Source organism: Cornus florida, unplaced genomic scaffold (assembly GCF_030987335.1).
Source record: "Cornus florida cultivar Cherokee Brave unplaced genomic scaffold, ASM3098733v1 CherokeeBrave_3.0.0_Hap2_Chr01, whole genome shotgun sequence".
NCBI lineage: Eukaryota > Viridiplantae > Streptophyta > Magnoliopsida > Cornales > Cornaceae > Cornus > Cornus florida.
In genome coordinates this window covers 60,886,839-60,910,375 of record NW_026775571.1, presented here as the reverse complement: position 1 = coordinate 60,910,375, position 23,537 = coordinate 60,886,839, and the positions used below count along the sequence as shown (strand labels likewise).

At 33.5% G+C, this 23,537-nt stretch overlaps 1 protein-coding gene across 1 annotated transcript; it reads left to right on the top strand.

Moving 5' to 3' along the window:
* Positions 1–20,505: 20,505 nt before the first annotated feature.
* Positions 20,506–22,844, top strand: LOC132298430 (pentatricopeptide repeat-containing protein At4g14190, chloroplastic-like). Its single transcript, XM_059794976.1, has 2 exons — positions 20,506–20,941; positions 21,407–22,844. The coding sequence occupies exons 1-2, from the start codon at positions 20,534–20,536 to the stop codon at positions 22,568–22,570; spliced, it is 1,572 nt and encodes a 523-aa protein (XP_059650959.1). The 5' UTR covers positions 20,506–20,533; the 3' UTR covers positions 22,571–22,844.
* Positions 22,845–23,537: the final 693 nt, after the last annotated feature.

Here is a 23,537-nt window from a genome sequence, read left to right as displayed (position 1 = left end):
AGTCAGTTGTTTAATCATTTAAATAATAAATTATAATAAAAGGCATATTATAATTAATCCCAAAACCCGATGATGATTTTAACTAAATCACATATCTAAAATCTCAGCTTTGACAAATCATCCATGTCTCCACCAATATTATTTTATTAATATAAAATAATACACTAACCAGTAAGTACTAAATTATTCTAATTTAAGAATATCTAATCCTAATCCAGTCTATACATACAATAACCATAGATGATATTTTAATTATTTAATATATAACAATTTAATTACGCTTTGGCAAATCAACCATGCTATTATAAATATTTTCATTGATATATTGGTAACTCAACCATGCCTTTTTAAATATATTTATTTATACATTGGCAAATTAACCATGCATCCACAAGTATATTTATTTACACATTTGGCAAATTAATCATGCCTCCTTTACGTATATTTATTTATACATTTAAACCAGCAACTCATCCGTGCTTCCTATGTATGTATTTTATTCATACAAATACTTTAGGTACTATATTTAAGCCTTTGACAATTCATCCATACCTACAATTCAACCATGTACTGATTTTAAACTTAACGATGAACTAAATCACCCATAAACATCTCATGCATATCATACGCATAACATAAATTTAAAAATCAACCTATCCGGATATACCGATTAAATAAGAATAATTAACATTAATTATCTTAAATACTATATACATATACACATATATTATATAATAAATATGTGTATAATACCTTCCATAATATATATATATATATATATACTCTCTTCCATCCTAATAACAAATTAAGTAAACCATATATACATATATATAATTATATATATATATACATTTCCTTCCATCACGTAATAATAATTAATTATATATATACATATTAAAAACCTCTTAGAACATTAAGAATATTTTCTTTAGTGGTTGGTTCCAACCCTAACAGGCTTTAAATCAAAATTGGAACCTCCCCGAACTACACAGCAACCTCCCGAAACCCCAAACAGTGCCTCACGCGCCCCTACGTGCCGCCAAACTCTACAACACTCACTGCACGCGCTTCCACGCGCCACCATAAGCAGCCACATAGCTTCAAGCGCTCTCACGCGCCTTATTCTTTTCTGGATGACGTGGCGATCTGTTATTCGCTGAATGTAACTTATCCCTATGCGCGCGTTACACCAGATCATCTCACCGCACCTCCATGTATCTGCGCTTCACCATATCAATCTCTCTTTTGATCCAGCCGCATCTAAGGCTCAAATCCATGACACACCCATTCCCCATAAGCCGCATCACACCGGATCAATCTATTTAAACTAAATTAATCCTATGGCTCAGATCAGCGGTTGCATCAACTTCCTATGTACACACCTACATCAAATCATCCGCATATCATCAGGACCATCCTAGGGTCCTGATTTGGGCGCACCGAATGGGTTGTGTGCCGCACCGCATAGAATCAAATTCCTTTTGTTTTAACGCCGGCCTCCAATAATGAATAAAGTAAAACCAATGTAGATAATGCCCAGAAAATTAATTTAAAATAAATTCAATTAATTCTCTAAAAATATACAATCAGTTCAGAAAATTATAGAAAATTCCTAGAAATTCTAGAAAAATTCCAGAAACCCTAATTAACCCTGACCAAGCATAACAATGATTTTAAATATATACAAACTATATATATATAATTAAAATCCCACAATTCAAAAAAAAAAAAATAATAATAATAACAAAACATGCTTTTACTAATCCGATTTAATCCTAATTAAATCAAATAAAATTAACTTAATATTTTTGATTAATCCATTCTAACCAAGATTTAAATTAATAACTTAATTAAAACTTGGATACTCAAGGTGAAATCTTTACGGGTTTTAAGAGGAAAGTTAGAGAAAACTTGCCTGAAGGTTTCGAAACGAAACCAACGCTTTAAGCCTTCCAATCCAAACGTCCTCTTTCTCAGATTCGGTCTCCTCCTTGTCAACCCTTCTTCTTCCTCTCTCTCTGTCTCCCTTATTTTTTCTAACGTGTAAACTTTTAATCCTAAAACCTTATGTGTATATTTATACACATTAAAACCTAAATCCTATTCCTAGTAGGATTACCAAATAAAATAATACTTTTTAAATAATATAATATATATATAAATATATATTATATTACATATACATATATATCTCCCATAATTAACCATTGGTTAATTAAATCATAAATCCTATATATATATATATATATATATATATATATATATATCCATAATTATAAATCCTTCCGTAACACTTATTAATTAATTATATTTATATATAATTAAATATATACATTTATAATTATACAAAAATGATAATTTTAAATAATCATATAACCATGGGCCTTTATTAATTAACCCAACTAGGCTTCATCCAAACCCAATACCATATCCTTTGATCCAACTTTTCTTAAGCCCAATCTAATTAATTTAAATAAATAACAGGCTACCACATTGGCGAGCTACGGGTGCACAGTCCCATATCGCCTGGGTAAAGGAAAGGTGAAATGCTTATATGTAAGTGTGTCACCTCCAATTAGTATGAGGCCTTTTGGGGTGAAGCCCAAGAGCAAAACCGTGCGGGCTCAGGCCCAAAGCGGACAATATCATACTATGTGGTGGAGTGGGTCGTTGCAAATGGTATCAGAGCCTGACCCAACCGGAAGTGTGCCGACGGGGACGTCGGGCCTCCAAGGGGGGTGGATTGTGATGACCTTGTGGGCGGGTGTGTCGTGGGCGGGTGCGAGAGACACTGACAGGCTAACACATTGGAGAGCTACGGGTGCACAGTCCCATATCGCCTGGGTAAAGGAAAGGTGAAATGCTTATATGTAAATGTGTCACCTCCAATTGGTATAAGGCCTTTTGGGGTGAAGCCCAAGAGCAAAATCGTGCGGGCTCAGGCCCAAAGCGGACAATATCATACTATGTGGTGGAGTGGGTCGTTACACTACTCTTGTCGGACGAGTGATTGAGGCACAGAGACAGGATCCAGATTTGGATGCCATTCACATTTTGATCTCCAGTGGTGAGACAGTGAAGGATTGGACCTTACATGCAGATGGGGGTCTATGGTTTAAAGATTTGTTGGTTGTCCCCACGGTTTGTCGTGAAGATGTTTTTCTGGAGTTTCACACTTCCTGCTTTGCAGTTCATCCAGGTGGTATAAAAATGTATCACAATTTGAGACGTCAGTATTGCTGGAACGGGATGAAGAAAGATGTTGCGCAGTTTGTGGCTAAGTGCCTTAACTGTCAATAGGTGAAGGCCGAGCATCAGAGACCGACAGGGTTGTTGCAACCATTGCCTGTAGCGCAATGGAAATGGGAGCATACTGTTATGGATTTTGTGATAGGTCTTCCAAGGTCACGAAGGGGCAATGAGGCCGTATGGGTCATCATTGACAGATTGACCAAGACGGCTCACTTTTTGCCTATTAAGGCAACAGATGATGCAGAGAAGCTTGGTGTTCTTTATGTGAAGGAGATTGTAAGGTTATATGGAGTTCCAGTAACCATTGTTTTGGACAGGGATGCTAAGTTCACTTCGAAGTTCTGGGAAGGACTTCAAATAGCGTTTGGTTCAGCGTTAAATCTTAGCACGACATTCCATCCACAGACAGACGGCCAGTCGGAGCGTACTATCCAGATCTTGGAGGATATGCTCCAGGTATATGTACTTAACTGGCAGTTGGGAAGATCATCTACCGCTCATTGAGTTTGCCTACAACAACAGTTATCAAGCAAGCATAGAAATGGCTCCGTTTGAGGAGTTGTATGGCAGACCTTGTAGGTCTCCAGTTTGTTGGACTGAGGTAGGTGAGACAGCTGCCTTAGGACCCGACATTGTACTCAAGACTACCGAGAAGATTAAATTGATCAGACAGAGGTTGCTCACAGCTCAGAGTCGACAGAAGAACTATGCAGACAAGCGGAGACGACCGCTAGCTTTTGAAGTGGGAGACCATGTTTTCTGAGGGTTTCTCCATGGAAGGGTTTGATGAGGTTTGGGAAAAGTGGTAAGTTGTCGCCACGATTCATTGGACCATTTGAGATCTTGGACCATGTAAGAGAGGTTACTTACAGACTCGCTTTACCACCGCAGATGGACAAGGTTCATAATGTTTTTCATGTGTCGATGCTACGGAAGTTTGAACCGGATCCATCTCACATTTTGGATTGGGTCGATGTGGACATTGATGAAGATATCTCCTATCAAGAGGGACCAGTGCAGATTCTTGACACATGGCAGAAGGTGTTAAGGGGTAAAACGATGCATTTAGTGAACGTTCTTTGGAGCCACCACGGAGTCGAGGAGGCTACTTGGGGGCTTGAACAGCAGGTTCGCTCCAAGTATCCAGAGTTTTTCTCTTCCCCAGGTACGGCTTGATTTCGGGGACGAAATCCTTTTAAGTTGGGGAGATTGTGATGTTTCTGATTTTTCAGCATTTTCATTTTTTTCAATAATTCGTGGAGACAAGGGTATTTCTGTCTTTTCTCATGTTGTGTTCGGGATTATGGTTGGGTCTAGTTGCATTTTTGTGCATCTTAATTATGTGAATTATGTAGCATTTTGATGTGTAAGAATTGAAGTAAAAGAAAAAGGGAAAAGAAAAGAAAATTTGGTGGGGCCCACCACTCACACTTAAAATGGTCTTGAGACCACACTTCTTGCTCCACACATTCTTTCTCTCCCGTAGCTTCTCTCCCTCTCTCATTTTCCTTTTCTTTTTCTTTCCACTTGAAAGGCAATCTTTGAGCTTTGATTATTCTCTCAATTCTTGGCGGATTAAGGTGCCATTTGAGGCAAAACGAAGCCCACTACGAGCTTTACGCACTCATACCAACAATTTCAGTTTGAGCCTTCCTTTGGAGTTCGAAATTGAGACCCATCTTTAGGGTTTTGGTGAAAACTTGAGGTAGGGACCCTTAATTCATGATGTTCTCTTTTGTGAATTTTATCTCCTTTATGTGATAAACATGCTTAATTTGAGAGTTAATTGTTTCAATGTTGTGTAATTGATGTCTAGAGAAATTCATGGTTTTGATTATGATTTGTTCTATGTGAAAAACACGTTGTGGTGATAGTTTTGTTGTGTTTAATGTGTTGATGACTCAATTGATGATGTTGAATGTGATATATGCTTAGTTGTGAAGTAATTATGAAATGTAAAACTTTTACATGCCATAATATTGTAAGCTTGAGACACATATACAAATACATGCCATTGGGTTGCATGAAATGGGAGAAATCAGTTTTTGAAATGAAAACGGGAATTTTGGGAGAAGAGTTTTTGTGAGATGGTTTTGATAAACCCGGTCGCTGCGGGGTTACCAACGGGCCGGAGGTTAATATAGCCTAGAGGGGACTAGGGAGTCGCCTTAGCGTGGTTGAGCTAGCTGGGCCCCATAATGACGCCGCGGGGTTACCAAGCGTCAGGGACACTAGCCAATCCTCTTCTCGTGTTGCGGCGGGGTTACCAAAGGGCGGGCTGTATTAACAGTTGGAAAGTATGGTTTTGAGAAATGAAAGTGGGGAGTGACATATCATGCATTGCATTTCATTGCATTGCATTGTTTACACTTGGAATTGACATTGAAGTTGTTTTAACCCTACATTGCATGATCCCCATTTCCCATTGGCCTATGCTTTTATTGGATTCACAAGGACACAAGATGTGTGTCTTAAGTGTCACCTACTGAGCATATAGCTCACCCTACTATATATATATTTTTTTCAGGTCTTGGAAAAGAACCAGTGGATGCCAATCCACCTCAAAATTGAAAGTTGTTAGAAGATGATTTTTGCTATCTTGTATTTAGCTTTTTCATGTGTAATTATAATTTTGGGAATGTAATTAAGTTTGTGAATGATTCTTGAGAAAATGTAATTAAGTATTACTCACTCAAAATCAGTTTAGTGTATTTTAGTAATGTGTTGTAAATTACGTTACCAACGTGGTGATTGTTATTGCAATTTATTGTTGAAATGTATTAATTTTTCACGTAAGTGTTGTGACGTGGGTGGTTGAACGATCAAAAGTTGGTGTACAAGGGTTACACAGGATAGTGGAAAGTGGGAGTGAAGATTTTCAAGAACCGGTCCACGTATAACCCAAATTGGTCGACCGGTATCTTCACAATATATGTTTGAGTTGTTGACGTCCCAAACCAGTCGACGTATGGCATCCCATACGTCGACCGGTATCCTGATCCCAAACCAGTCGACCGGTATCATGGCAGTGGGTTTTCCACTGTTCATAACCCAAACCAGTTGACGAATAAGGTGTTTACGTCGACCGATTCTGCCTTTTCATGTAATTACCAATTTAAGTTCTTAAAATTACACTTTGGCATCATTTGAAGTTGAAATTAATTATTTTTATGACCCAATTAAATGCCATAATTATATTTTTGCCCCAAAAGGACTATTTTGCCCCGAACCTTATTTTATTTACTATGTGATTCAAGTTAAGGACTATTATACCCTTGAGTCTCAATTTATGGATTCATAGCAAATTACCAATTTGCCCTTTTTGGACCTTGTTATTTAATTTTGACGTGAAATGGCCGTTTTTCCCTTAGATGTTTTTGGGTCGGGTTAGGATCCGTTGAATGATCCTGATCCATTAGGATTTGGGTCGTTACATATAACATTTATACTTTTTTATTTATTTCAAATAAAAAAAATATCTTGTAATTATTTCAAGAGTTACAACTCTTGACTTTCCATCTTTCTATTTAATTTTAATAAATTGTGTTACACATATATGCAAAAGAATATATTTGCTCTGATTTTCCGTTTGAATTTCTCACTTACATAATTATTATTTTTTGCTATTCTTACTTTTTTATTTATTTCAAATAAAAAAAATATCTTGTATTTATTTCAGGAGTTAAACTCTTGACTTTCCATCTTTCTATTTAATTTTAATAAATTGTCTTATACATACATGCATAAGAATATCTTTGCTCTCATTTTCCGTTTGAATTTCTCACTTACATAATCATTATTTTTTTCTACTCTTACTCTTGAAAAGAAGACGTTTGAGAAAGTCTTGGGTTTGAGAAAAACTTTATTCTAGTAATGAAATCATAAGCTTAGTTCTAACATTTTTTTTTATTTTTTTATTTTTTTTCTTTATAAAAAATATTATGCAGATATCTATGTATGCATATCTATGTTATCTTTGTATTTCTTTTATTTTTCTTTTATATTGTGTAGATATCTATGTATACATGTCTATGCTATCTTTGTGTATGTGTGTGTATATAGGGCGCACAAATATAACACAAGATATTTTATGAAGATATTATTGTCAACTTTATTCTGGTAAGGAAACCGTAAGCTTACTTTCACCAATTTCTTTTATTTTTCTTCTACAATATAGATATCTATGCATGAATGTATATGTTATCTTGTGTATGTGTGTGTATATAGGGCACACAGATGCGACACAATATATTCTATGAAGATATTATTGTCAATAATTTTTATGAAGTAAAGATCACAGGGGTAGGTATATATATATATATATGTACATATACTGAATTTTTGTACAAAATTTGTTAATTTGGAATTTACATTTTTTGGAATAAGAAGATTTTTAATTGATTTTGCAGATGCGGAGCAAGTGGAGATCCTTATTAACAGTGCTATAAATGACAAACAAAAATTGGGTGACTCCACGAAGCAAGGCTTTTGAATGACACAATTTGTCAATTCTTTTGTGATGAAGATGAATTGTGAACAAAATATTGAAGTTTAGAGTATTTTTGATTTATAAATTAGTTTAAAGTTATGGCTGAGTTGGTTGTAATGACCCGTTCATTTTCATTTCGTTCCATTTTTTCAAATTTTACGGATAAATTTTTTTCATTGTCTTTTCCTTTTCGGGTTCGATTTCCCGCCTCTTAGTGTCGTCTCAAGTGCTCAAAAATGGTTTCTGAGACTCTTTCCTTTGGATTGACAACTTCCTTTAAGGACCAAGTCATTTCCACATTTTTTTGTTTTTTTGATACTATTCATTTTTTCGTCTTTTCCTTATTTCGTCCTCTTCTCGTTTTTCACTTTTACTTGCATAACCTCATTTTTTGTGCTCGGATTTGATTCTGGTTTTGCATACGTCCATGATATTTAATTTCTATGACATCTACATTTTTACTTTTGTAGAAATGTATATTAAATACTTACTTTCTTTGTAAAAATCATGAAAATAAGACTTTTTGTAATTATCCATAACTTGAGGGGTTTTTGGGTAATTAAGTAAAGTAATTATTTTTCGTCTTAGGTACTATTTTGTAAATTAATTTGAAAGATATTTTCAAAAAGGACCTTTTTGCAATTTTCGAAAAATGTGACAAGTGCCACATTCCTATGGTGCCATTTGTTGATTTTGTGGTGGAACCATTTGGAGGCTTAATCTCATAACACATGGAAGGTGGAGATTCATCCACTTGTTGACCTAGGATTGGACCACTAGTTGGCTTGGATGGTTGACAAGTGTAAGTTTAGGATTAATTCTAGAAGGGAACCTTAGGATGATGACAAGTGTAGGGCTCACAATTAGTCTTGCATTTTGTGTGTGTGTTGACCATGGTGTAGGTTCACCTAGTGAGTGGAGGACCTCTAAATCCTCCACTCACATTTCATCTTTTTCATTTTCACATTATCCTACACATAAGAACCCTAGACTCCATTGAAGAAAGCTTAAAACCTTAAGCTTTGACTTTAAATTTTGAGGCCCTTCCACTCACCTTAGATCATTGACTTTGGAATACTTTTTGTTCCTCTCCTTTTCTTCTACAAAACCCTTGTTTGGTTTTCCATTTTTAAGCTTGCTTCCCTTGGATTCAAGAGGAACAATCCTCTTGTGAGGTAGGGGGTGTTATCATTTATCTTCCAAGTGATTTTATTTGTTCCTATAGTGATATCTAAGTTATATGTTTGTCTTGTATTAAAATGAGAAATAAATGATTAATTGTAACTTGTATGTAATTCACTTTAGACTTGATAAATAACATAACCATGGCTTGATTCATAATTTATGTTAATTTGATGTTATTTAGAATTGTTTTAAAATCTAGAAGGATTAATGAATTAATTTAATTAATTTTTATTTATATATTCCTATGACTTAAATCAAGTTTTGAAGTGATTTATATAATAACCATGACATGTACTACAACATATATTAAATTGAGCATGTTTGGATGAGAAGTGAAATCTAGGGAATTTAGTTGTTTTATTTAATTGTTTAAATTATGATTTTAAACTTATATGATACTTGTGAGGCTATTTTCTTGTTGTTGAATGATATTGTTGTAATTAGTGGCAAATTGCATAATAATTATTCAATATTCTTCATGCCATTTTAGTTGAGAACTTAGGGCATGTATTGTGTTTTCAAAATTGATTTGTGCATGTTGATGGCTTTACATTATATATATCTATGTTATGTTGATATATATATGTAATGTGCACAAAATGTTGATTTTGGAAACTTGGGGATGTCATTGTTATGACTACGGCTAGGGCATGGTTCTAGTACGGGGGAAAGTCCCTCTACAAGTCTAGTGCGTACATAGGGAGGTTACGCATGGGCTAGTAACCCTAAAGTAACCACATTGTCGGTTTGATCCGGCGTGACGTCCAAGTATCCACTTTGGTTTGATTTCGCATTTAAATTCCAAGTTGTTAACTTTGTGAAATTACATCTCATTGTGTTATATTGAAAGTTCTATTGTCACTTGATAGCATGAATTAAATAGTATTGGATTGTAACTTGGTACAAAGATAAACCCATGCATTCCCTACGAGTAAACTTGTTTACTCACCCCTAAGTTAATGGGTGTTTTGCAGGTAAAGAAGCCTTAGTGTGGGATGCACATCATTCTTAGACTTACTAGAGTTCTTGAAGTATTTTTGATGACATAGAATATGCATATGTTAGCATATCTTGTCCTACTTTTGCTTACTTTAATAAAACTTGTACTTTGTTTAAGTTATGTAATGTGCACTTAAGTGCACCTTTTGACACTTTTAGAATGTGGTTGTAATGAGGTCAAGGGCCAAAGACACTTATGTGAAATGTATGTTAACATTGAACTTCATTGTTGCCTATGGAAGATATGTGGATTAATGCATTGAAGGGTTCTATTTTGCATATGACATGCCATGAGGCCATAGGCCATTGCAACACATCTATTTTATCACATTACATATGCTTGCATGCTCACTTTGGCAAACAATACCATCCTTGATGAAACAAATACTCTAAGTAGCATTTTTAGGGAGTTTTACCATATTCTGTTCTAGGGGCATTTCGGGTATTTCAAAATGCGTTTTTTTTCATTTTTCCTCATGAGTCACGTAGAAAACTCAATTTTGAGGGGGGTTTCTTCTTGTGTTTTTCCATAAAATGCTATCTTAGCCCTCAAAAATCTATTTTTTTTCGAAAAATCATTGCTACCAGGTTTTTGCCGACTTTAGTGCAAATGTACTTGGTATTATTCATCGATTTTTTTTTGAAAAGTGTGACGACCGATCTGAAACTTCCAGAGGTCTTGTGGGTATATTTTAAGATTGCATTTTCAATTTAGGCAATTTAAAAACCTTCCGAAGCCCTATTTCCTTTCTTTGGGCAGTAGCTTGAAACAATTTTCAACTTCTAGACCTGATTTTCTTGAGGGTATTTTGGCATTTTACAAGGCATTTTTTTGGTTTCCGTTCGTGAGTCGGGTAGAAAACTTGATTTTAGGGGGGGGTTTCTTCTTTTAGTTTTCCCAAAAAATGTCCGTTTAGATACCCGTTTTTACTCTCAGTTGCAACAGTAGTGGGTTGACGGTACTGTAGCTGTCACGGCCTTCGTCGGGCTACAGCGACGTCGATTTTGTTTTTGACCTTTCTCCCTCATCTGGACTCCAAATCAAGTGATTTTTTTTTTTAAAAATTGATTAATTTTTCATTGTCTATCCAACGGTGTGCTCGGTTACACCTGGATATTTTTGGATAATTACCAGTTTACCCTTTTAGCTGTATTGCTCGTTTTTCTTTATTTTGTCGTTTCTCCTTCGTCCGGACTCCAAATCATGCTATTCTTGAGTCCATCTCGATTAGTTTTTCGTTGTCTTCCCAGTGGTGTGCTCGATAGTACTTGAATCCATTTTTTTTCTTTTTGCAAAATGACCACTTTGCCCCTAGGTTCCTTTTTGTTCGTTTTTGGAACGACACTTCTGCATTTGTTTTCCTTTGGGTTCTGTGACCTCATTGAGGGTCACATTGGTGTCTTAGAGACGCATTGTATCTCTAGAGACTGTTGTTTCACCTTTCGCTTCCACATTTCGGATCCGTTATCGGGTCATCTTTTGGTCATCATTGACGCACCGGGTTTACAAAACTTGAGCTGTCACATTGGTAATCTTAGATTTCTTCAACTTGTGATAGTGTAAGAATTTATTTTTCTTTCGGTAGGACAACCCGTTCCATCTAAAGTTATAATTTTTTGTAATTTTCTTTTTATTATATGTAAATACAACACTTGAGTTCTCTTGAGAAATAGATAAGGATATATAAATGTATATATTATGTATGACCTAATATTTTATAAAAAAAAAGAAAGTTGAGGAAGATAGACCAAAAGAACATGTTTTTTAATCCAATTAATTGCACTATTTGATTGTTCAGATTCTTCAACCTTTTTTTATATATGTATATATTTAAACCATAATTTTTATATTAAAAGGATAATAAAAGTATTTTTAACTCAAATTAATTATACTTTTGATTATTCATATTAGTGTAAAAAAGGAAAAAAAACTTGAAATAAAAAAAAATTATAATATTCCCACCAATTCTAAAAGTATAAGAAATTTCTTTAATTTTTTTTCCTCACATAAAAAAAATTCATTAAATTATAATAATTCATGCCTCATTAATAGTATAGATAATGATATATACATACACACACACACATATTATATATGACCAAATATTTTATGAAAAAAATTGAGGAAGACCAAAAGAACATGTTTTTTTAATCTAATTAATTATTCTATTTGATTGTTCAAATTCTTCAACATGTACATATTTAAACCATAATTTTTATATTAAAAGGATATTAAAAGTATTTCTAAATCAAATTAATTATCCTTTTAATTCGTCACTATAAAAATAAAAAAAATAAAAAACTTACAAGGAAAAAAAAATTATAATATTTTCCTTCCCAAAAATTTCCTGCAAAATAATTCTAGAGCCTAATTCACATTATTTCAAATAAGAAAAAAAAAAAATTTTAAGGAAAAAAAAAATCGTACCAACTTTGTTTGTTTTTTTTTCTTAAAAAAAAAAAAAAAAACACGCACACACACAACAAAAAGAAAAAGAAAAAGAAAAAACATAAAAAGAAAAGAACAAATTGCACCATTTTTTTGTTTTAGATTTAGAAAGTCTACCCAACTTGAGAAATTTTCTCTATTTCCATTTTCTTTCATTTTAAATTTAGAAAATTTATTAACATATATATCAACTATATATAATGGTTTATAATGCCTCCAAAAAGGTTAAAACAAAAAAGAAAAAAAAAATGTACAAGGAAAAATAAAGTACCATTTTTGTTAAAAAATAAAATAAAATATACGCAAAAAATAAAGAAAAGAAGAAATACAAAAAAGGCCGAGAAAAAAAGAGACTACTATTTTTGTTTTTAAAATAGACGTCTATCCAACTTCAGTTTCATAGTCACTTATATTTTCAATATAATATTCTTATATACTACTTATAAAAATTTATAAAAAATTAATTATTTCAATACATTTTTATACTATTTTAAATTAAAAAAATATTATTAATAGTATTTTAAAATTATGTGATGGTTCATTGTCTACAAAGTTTTCAAATATTTATTTTTCTTAAATTATGTGATGGTTTATTGTTACAAGGTATGTCTTGTGACTTACCTGAATCTTCATCTTTTTATTTAGTTGGGGTTAGATGATGCATTACTACCTTCTATAGCAATGGGAGTAATGCATTTGGCATCCTCATTTGGAATATATATGAAAAATGGAAGAAGAATGCTATATATATATATATATATATATATATATATATATATATATATTCATTTTCATTAGCTCAATAACATTTGTACATGTTCATGTGTTAGTACTAAAATAAAATATCTCATTTCTTTTCCTTTTTCTTTTGGCAAAAACAAAATACCTCCCATCACTTTTGCCCCAGTACATATTCTTCCTCCATAAAAAATAGGATATATGATTTAAAAAATGCATATAGATTCATATGGATCTCTAACCAAGTTGTTCCTACAATTAAAATTGGAAGTTTTGTTACCTAAAACAAAAAATTGAAGAAAATAAAATTTTATTTGTTGCAGGATATTTTTGAAGAACTCTCCAACTATGACATCAATATTAGGTAACTTTAACCTTAATTCAAGTCATATTTTATATATGTTATTTATTAAAACTCTTCATAATTTTCTTTGATCAGTTAGTGTCTTTTAAAAAATTATTCATATGATATTGTTTATGGAAAAATATTGGTCATGCAAGTGAACGGTGTTTGCCTTTTCAATTTATTATCGAATTTGTGATACTTGGTTGTTACAGATTAATTTTTTTTAGAACTGAATAAATTAATTGTCCAATTATCTCGATAAGCCTTTAGAAAGTTAGGTTCCATTCAATATTTTTTCATTTATGCTTGAATATAACATTTCTTACATTAAATGTGAATAACATTCAAATGGATTAGTTCCGACCAATGGATTCAAGTCAACCCATCAACATGAAGTTTGCTATAATCAGCTTTAAAGGTACTAAATTTATATATAGTTATATATATATTTTTAATTTAATTATTTATACGCATTTTAAATGTCTATATGAATTGAAATCAGAACATCATTGTATTGTATACGTTTGTGTAAATTTTAATCGAATAGATTGATTTCATTTTGGAGCTTATAGTTTAAATATTTCATGATGGTAGTTTTTGAGCATTTAAGTGTGTTTCAATTTATTTTTAGTATTTGTAAAATAAAATATATTTTTTTAGTGCATGGTGTGAACTAGAGTCAATCCCATTGCATTTGTTATTCACAGTTTAAATCTTTTATATAATCATATTCAATAAGTTAGTTATAATCAGTTCCAAAATACTCAATATGCATATGTTTGTATTTATTATTAATATATATATATTTTTGTGTATTTACTTTAATTATTTATACGAATTGAAATCACAGTATATCATTGTATTACATGGATTTGTGTAAATTATGATTTGTGTTCAATTTCGATTTTATACTTCAAATATTTCGTAATAGTGTTTATTTAACGATTTAAGTATATTTAAATTTGATTTTAGTGTGTGCAAAAAATAAAAATCATAATTAATTCACCACGTGCATCACACGTAAATTTTGCTAGTATTATTATAAAAGTGTAGAGAATTTCTTAACAATTTTAATTTTTTTTTTTTTTTTTAGTGTATATACATTTAAACCACTTTAATAACACTTTAATGACATAAAAAATATTATTCTAAAAGTAATTCACAGCACATAATGATTCATACATAATTTATTATTATAATCTACACTATTATAAAAGTGTAGAGAATTTCTTAACAATTTTGATTTATTTTTTTAAATGTATATACATGTAAACCACTTTAATAGCACTTTAATGACATAAAATATTATTCTAAAAGTGATTCACAACATATAATGATTTATACATAATTTATTATTATAATCTATACTATTATAAAAGTGTAGAGAATTAACAAGTATCCTTTGCCCAAGATAGAAGGTCTTTTCGATCAATTGAAGGGAGTTACCTATTTCTCTAAGATTGCGTTGCGTTCGAAATATCATCAACTTCGGGTTAGAGAGCAAGATATTCCTAGGATAAACATTTCTCACTAGATATGGTTCTTATAAGTTTCATGTCATACCTTTCGGATTGACTAACGCACCAGCTAACAGTTTTCATGGATTTGATGAATAGGGTTTTCAGGTCTTATTTAGATCAGTTTGTCATTATATTCATTGATGATATTTTGATCTATTCTAAGTCGGAGGATAATCATGCTAGACATCTTCACACAACGTTGTTGACGCTTTGTGAGCACCAATTGTATGCCAAGTTTGAGAAGTGTGAATTTTGGCAATGAGAAATGAAATTTTCGGGTTACGTAATGTCAGAGAAGGGGATAGTTGTGAATTCAGCTAAGGTCTCAGCAGTGGTAGAGTGGGGACAACCTACTACACCTACGGAGATTCGGGGATCTCTAGGATTGGCAGGATACTGTCGTAAGTTCATTCAGGAGTTCTCGAAGATACCAGTTGGATGATATGCCATTGAAAGAATATGACAGATAATTTACTTTATGCTTTTAGGTAGGATGGATTTTATATATGTATAGATATGTTCCATGATATGAGCTTGATTATCAGGATCAGTAGTTAAAGAGCGTATATTGCCTGGGATGCATAGTTATAATGGATAGATGTGTGCCCTGGTAGGTCTAGGTACTCATGCCTACTTTATGTGCGTTTTGCACGTTACCTACTATTCAGGTTGAGCCTATCTTATAGTCTAGTGAGTGTCTTTTAGTGTGTGTGTGTGTGTGTGTATATATATATATATATATACATATACGGATTACTTAGTTATTGTTGAGTTGACTAGGATGTATATGTGTATCGGATTTCTTTTCGGGATGTAGTAGAGTAAAACTTGTTCGTGGGCCTAACCCACTATTATTTTACAGGTGTTCGTTAGTTCTAGATTTAGAGATTGTTTATACTGAGTAGAGATAGTCTACTTTACTCTTTCGTTTCTACGTAGTATTCTTCTTTATGTTTTAGTATTGGATTTGGTTTTATTTTAGTTTTTTAGTTGGGATTTTTATTAGGGGTCCACATAATGGATTTTCGAGTTGTAATCAAGATGGTTATTGGTGTTAGAGGATTTGGTTTATTGGAAGATTATATTATTAGATTATTTTAATGGATGATTTATTATTTAGTTTTCTTTTCATCTTTATTCTTATTTCCTTTTGTATTCTGTATTCGTTTAAATACTTTAATTATAGATAAAAGTGTGATTAAGCTAAAAAAAATATTTAATCCTAGTAACAAAAATGCAAATTAAAAATAGAAACTCATTTGTGATATAGATGACATATGAAGATATATCATCATATTCCTTACTTCACATCAAATAAATTATTGTTTATCAAAGTTTACTTAACTACTGATCAAATAATTTTTTTTTTATAATTTATTATAATCTTATCAATCACTTGGATTTACACCACGTGCATTTGCATGTGCTCTTTTGCTAGACATTCTCACAAATTTATATATATATGTAAGTTCTCATAAATTTAAAAAGTTAAATGAGAGAGAACATTCTCACAACAATATCGATCTGGGATTCACACTCCCTCTAGACTCTGTAATGAATTTTCTTCTCCCATAACTATTCAATCGGTACTATCTCTCAGTTTTTGAAAGCAAAAATTAGGGCAAAACATGAAACCAACATTGTGACGGTAGAATCGAAGAAATTAGGTTTTTTTTTTTTTTTGTTTTTTTTAATTTTTATTATATAGTTTTGATAATGTTTTGTATAAATCATTGTGGTCTATCAGATGGAATCCCAAGTCTACAAAGTCTAGAGAGAATGAAAGTGGTAAAAGTACTAGATCTCCAAATTACTTACAAGTTTTGATTTACACCTTGACGAAGATAATAGCATCTGGAAGATGGAGTCTTGGTTTATATCTAAAAGGCGGGGTATTCAAGCAGGAATTTTCTTTTTCTTAAAGGTTTGACGTAGCCAATCCACCTCATGATTCGGTGATTATTTCGAGGATATTTTTTTGGGTGTTCTATCATTATTATTTTATTTTATCCATACGATGTTCATTTTTAAAAAAAATTGCTGAGTAGCCTTGACCATCATTGAGAAAGAGGGTGATCCGCCAGACAGAGGGACAACATTACATACCCAGAGGCCTTTGATCAGTCGATTGGCCCCTCCGTGCCTCATTATGAAAATTCACTTCATTTGGCTCGTTGGTTTGATGAATTTTTATGTGAGCTTTCAAGGTTTGGTTCCCTTCGATTTAAGGAGAAAACTTCTGTTCAAACAACATTATTGTTGCAGTCGACTCTGCATGAGCAAGTGGCTACTGTTATTGAATTCTTACTACTGGGCAACAAAGTTAGAAATGAAGGTGTAAGCTGGAATTTCTTGTCTAAGATGTTGTGGGACATGACTTTTATTGAAGGATACTAGGAATGGTTAGAAGACATTCTAAGTCGTAACGGAAATTCTCTCAAGGAGGCAAAGCTATATGATGCGGTATTTGCCTCTCTCTTTTCTTATGATCGACATCCGGGTATGTTGAAGGCATTTATTGAATCTTGGTGCCATGGGATTAACACCCTCCATACCTCCAAATCTTTGTTGAATCTTGGTTAGGAGGTGTTCTTTGTTGATGTCCTTAGTTAAGAGGTGTTCTTTGTTGATGTCCTTCTGCCATGGATGATGTTCTTTGATACTGTGGCGTGGTTTGAAGGAGCAGGGGCGGCCGTGGTATTCGTTTCTCTACAAAGACAATTTTGCCATATGCTTTTGCACTTCCTGAAAAATGCTTAAATAATGTGGCTGAGTATCAAGCCATGACAATTGGTCTCCAAATGGCAAATGAAATGAAGATTTCAAACATTAAAGTTTATGGTGATTCCAAGTCAGTAATCAACCAACTGCTTAACGATTATGAAGTCAAGAAAGATAACTTGATTTCATGTTTTTAGTACGCTTCCAATCTACTTAGTAGATTTGACAACGTTGTTTTAGAATGTGTCCTAAGGGAAGAAAATCACTTAGCAGATGATTTGGTTAACTTAGCCACAACAATGGCATTAGGAAAAAATGTGGTAATTACCATCCTAGTATGCCAATAGTGGGTATTGCCGAAGTTGGTCAAGGGCCAGTTGGAAAAAACAAATGTAATCTTTGTTTGGATTGATCATGGAAACTGAAGACTGGAGACAACCCATCATTGACTAGTTGGAACAAGGGAAGCTTCCTGAAGATCCTCGACATAGAACCGAGGTATGCCGAAGAGCACCTTGATTTATCTTTTACAAAGATACATTATTTCAGTGGTCAAATGAAGGTCTTTTTCTTAGTTGTCTCGGAGAAGATGAAGTAACTCAAGCAATGGTGGAAGCACACTCGGGGCTCTGCGGGGCTCATCAATCAAGTCTTAAGCTCTACTTCCGAGTTAAAAGAATGGGATACTACTGGCTAACTATGGTTAAAGTCTGCATGAATTACGTAAAAAGGTGTCAGGCTTATCAAGTCCATGCCAATTTCATCCACTAACCACTTGAACTCTTACATCCTACGATTGCATCTTGGCCATTTGATGCATGGGGATTAGACGTGTTCGAACCTTTCTTGAAATCTTCCAAGGGTCATGTATATATCCTTGCTACGATAGAATACTTCTTGAAATGGGCAGAAGTAATCCTAATCAAGCAACAAAATAAAGAAACTGTGGTGGACTTCGTTAAAACCAGTATCATCTTTTGATATGGCATGCCTCGTCACATCATCACTAATAATATGGTTTACCTTTCAAAAACAAGTTGATGAGGGACTTATGTGAAAAGTTTAGTTTTAAACAACATAAGTCTTCCATGTACAATGCGCCAGCAAATGGACTAGCGGTTGAAGAAAGTAGTCTTCAAATCTAAAAAGGACTAGCATTAAAGAATTAGGGAACCTCTTTAGGCATACCGAACAACATATCATATCCTCACTTAAGCAACGCCTTATTCGCGTGTATATGGTGCATGTTGAAGCGGTTTTATCCCTTGAGCAAAAAAATCCCTTCACTAAGGATTGCCATCTAAGAAAGACTAACAAATGAAGAGAACGCATAACTTTATCTTCAAGAGTTAGAGACATTTAATGAAAGAAGACTTGAAGCTCAGCAACGATTGGAGTGCTATCAAGCTCTGCTCTCAAGCGCCTTCAACTCAGCATTCGAGATCAAGCCCCTGTCGGCTCTCATTTGGAAATCTGTTTGTCTTTTTCAACTTTGAAGAAATCAAGAGAAATTCAACCACCGGTTTAAGGATCAAGCTATCATAATCCTTGCATTGACATTTCCAAGGAGATTTAATCAGAGGAAGATTTTAGTTGTAATAGAATCGAACACAAAGAATTGTACTCCATTTTTTTTTGAGTATTTAATAAAATTATTATTTGTGGCATTTATTTTCCTTCCTAGGTTTTCGGAATCAAAATCTGTGTGTACAAATTTTTGGCATGCTCAGTGGGACCAAGAACACCTCCTAACCAAGGACATAAAAAATTTTGTACTGACAAATTTTTATTCCAAAAACCTAGGAAGGAAAATAAATGCCACAAATAATAATTTTTAATTTTAATACATAATTTTTAATTTTACCAAATTACTAGTTTAGTTCACTTGTATAATGTTGCTTCACATATGATTCAGGGTTTATGGTGTGACAAATATGAGTCTAGAACTAATCATACATTGTGTATTCTTACCATCATTGGAATGAAAATGACATAACTGGTCGGAGATATCAGGCAGGAATCATCTCGAGTGATGCAATAACTCACTACCAATAATATAGAGTTGGCTTATCAAAGCAAATACTACTTTATATAACAAATGGGCAATAATAAACTTCTCAACCATGAAATAAAATATACTTGTAATCTAAAAGCGAATGAGCTATTATCTTTTTTTTTTTTTTTTTTTTTTTTTTTTTTTTTTTTTTCGTGAAATAAATATAAAATTTAGAAGTAAAAAATCATTTGAGAGTAGCCTTATTTTTATTTGTAGTCTAAAAAACATATTTTTGCGTACTTGTGCATGGCTTTATCTTTATAATATATATTTAAATTGTTGTTTATTAAAATTTAATATCTCTATATATAATATATATTTAATTTATGGTTCGGTTCAGTTTACTTCCGTTCTAATGGATAGAGAATCAGAACCGGAACCGTAAACTAACAGTTCCTCATTTCAGAACCGGAACCGGAATCGAACCATAAAAGAACCGAACTTGTGATGGTTTGGTATGATTCCTACCCATTTCACGGTTCCAATGATTCTTTGTGCAACCCTAAATTTATAGATGTTAACAAAACTACATTGTGGAAGGGGCATAACCAGAAGTAGAGCAACTGTAAATTTTGTAGTAATAATATTAATAAGAAGGAGGTCCGAGCCAACCTCATTTGGGCTCTATGGAAGGTGTGGGCTGCCCACAGATCATAGACCGGGTCAGCTCTTCTTACAAATTCTGGGTCAAGCTTAGCCCAACAAATTGGAGGGAGTCGATCTAGAACCATATTTAGCCAAGTGCAACCTAAGCATAATTTGTTGAGAGAGAAGACGTATGGATATGCTATCAACTCTGGGAATCTCCTGCAAAACGACACCGACATGGAAATTCAACGGCAGCAGCGGCAATAACAACGGCCTCCCCAAAAGCCCATCCACAAAAACCCTAAAAACACCACCCAAAGTCCTTTCTTTGTCTATAAATCCTTCTTCTGCTTCGCTTCTATTGAAAAGGAAATCATATAATGGAAAGCCTAACAAGAAGAATTCCACTAAACAAACAACCCCCCTCCTGGAAAAATCCCATGAAAATCAGAGAATCAGGACCTTACCTGAAAGGTTCAGAAAGGAAGATTCAAACCCACTTCAGACACTCAAAGATGATGGAGATTGGACCAATCACCAGTTTTGGGCTGTCATCAAATTTCTCAAACGAACCGCAAGATCCAAGGAGGCTCTTCAGGTCAGCACCCCCCTCTCTCTATAGATGTATGTATGCATGTATAACATTATATATTTGTGTATATATCAATATAGTTGACTTCTTTGCTGGAAATTCTGGTAGTATATTTTTTGGGTTTTTCCAAGATTCTGCTCTATGTGGTTGTTGGGAGTTTTACATTGTTTGGTTGCCTGGAAAACTTAGGGAACGGATAGAGAAATGAAATTATTGGATCTTATACTTGTTTGTTTGGTTTCTGAAAAATTGAAAGAGTAACCACAATTCATCCACATGTTGGTACTTACTATGAACTGAACACTAAACAGAGATTCTTGTTTTCTCTGGCGCCAAATAAAGAATAAAATTTTCTGCCTTAGATTCTTTTACTTTCGCACATTTACTCAGCAATCAAACAATGGAAAGAACACAATGGGTTTTTGTGGGACTGGCAGTGTTGAATAGAAGTCTGAAGTATGTTGTGGACAGGTGTTTGGTTTATGGAAGAACACGAATGAATCGCGAATTAACGAATTGAACTATGAGAAGATTATAAGGTTCTTAGTTGAGGAGGGACTAATGGAAGATGTGGTATTGGCATATGAAGAAATGAAGAATCATGGACTTAAACCTTCGGTGGAGATCTATAATTCATTGATTTATGGCTTTGCCAGAAAAGGGAGGTTTGAAGATGGTTTGTTTTATCTGAAGCAGATGGAGGAAATCAATTTGAAGCCAGATACGGAAACCTACGATGGGCTCATTGAAGCTTATGGGAATCATGGAATGTATGATGAGATGGCCAAGTGTGTGAAGAAGATGGAATCCGATGGGTGTATACCTGACCACATTACATATAACTTGCTAATCCGGGAGTTTTCACGAGCTGGGCTGCTCAAAAGAATGGAGAGAGTGTATCATATTTTAATTTCAAAAAGAATGGATTTGCAGTCATCTACGTTAGTATCAATGCTTGAGGCATATGCTAACTTCGGAATCTTGGACAAGATGGAGAAGGTATATAAAAGGGCTTTGACCTCAAAAACGCTTTTGAAAGAGGACTTAATTCGGAAATTGGCTAGATTTTATATTGAGAATCACATGTTTTCTAGATTAGATGACTTGGGACTTGATCTTTCTTCTAAAACTGGCATGACTGATTTTGTTTGGTGTTTGCGCCTGCTTTCTCACGCTTGTCTTTTGAGCCGTAAAGGGATGGATTCGATTCTTCAGGAGATGGAATTAGAAAAAATACCATGGAATGCAAGCATTGCAAACATCATCTTGTTAGCTTGTTTGAAGATGAAAGATCTAAAGCAGTTGAAAGTCGTACTCTCTGAGCTGCCTGCTCGATATGTGAAACCCGATATTGTCACCGTTGGAATCCTATATGATGCATTTAGGGCCGGTTTTGAAGGAAAATGGGTTCTAATGATATGGAGAAAAATGGGATTTCTTGATGAGGCTGTTGAAATGAACACTGATGTTATTGTTCTTTCTTCGTTTGGAAAGGGGCATATCCTTAGAAGTTGGGAAGAGAGACACTCCCTTGAACCCAAAGGAAGACAAAAGAAAATATGGACATATCACCATGTGATCAATTTGTTTTTCAAACACGATAAAAGGCCTTCTCAATTGGTTGGTGTTGAATAAAGTTAGATACCTGGCCTGTAATGAATTTTGTACTAGACCCTTAACTGGCTAGGGTTTTTGTAAATTTTGAGACCTCTCTAGGTGGACCAGAACCAATTTTTACAACTGGTATCATTCAGGACTAGAAAATCGAAAGCCGGAGGAATTTTTTAATTTTTATTTTTTCTTCTTGTGGGGTAATGCCAACTGCCATGTATTACTTACTAAATTCTTAGTATTGAAACTCATGTATTGACATTTTAGGTTTCTATGGAAATTTTTATTTCAATTTTCAGCCTTGCTGCTGTTGTATTTCTCCATGTCGTTCTGATATCTCTTATGTTTTAGGCTCCATTGAATGGATGGACATTTGGAATAAGATAGATTAGACTTCGAGGATTTGTGGGGTGTAGCTTAAATTTACATTTGATAACTCATATTTCAATAAGATATGTGAATAGATTTGGAAGACATTTGGATTTGAAAGCAAAAGGTGAAAGACATTAATTGAAATCTATGCTAAGAAAGATTACAATTGTTGAATTCGGAAACAGGAAATGATTTACACAAAATGATCTAGAATTCCAAGTAAACCTAGTCCAAATAAATTAATAGATTTTCTCAAGGCAAACATAAAACTTAATAACCAGTACAACAATACTTACAACTGAGGTCTTAAGCCAAATCAATACATTCTATGCTAAGTCTTCATACTGATTTAAAGAAAAATGGAAATTTACACAATTAGCATATAGAATGAACATTGGCATGCCTAATGTTAACTGAATTTGAGGAGCTTCTTGGTCACCCTTGCCATGTCTTACATCAACTGAACTTGACGCTTTTCTTAGTCTGCGAATAGCTACGAAAGCTAGGATAAGAATGATCGTCAGAATGCAGGATCCCATGATTAGACAAACTTTACCAGCTTTATGAACAATTTTCTCTTCTAACTTATCTCGAGTAATTGTGGAAATAGAAACTGCAA

Excerpts from the sequence above, each read along its gene's own strand:
- LOC132298430 (XM_059794976.1), top strand. The coding sequence starts at position 20,534 with ATGGATATGCTATCAACTCTGGGAATCTCCTGCAAAACGACACCGACA. Across the intron at positions 20,942-21,406 it reads GATCCAAGGAGGCTCTTCAG|GTGTTTGGTTTATGGAAGAA; the intron begins GTCAGCACCCCC and ends TGTTGTGGACAG.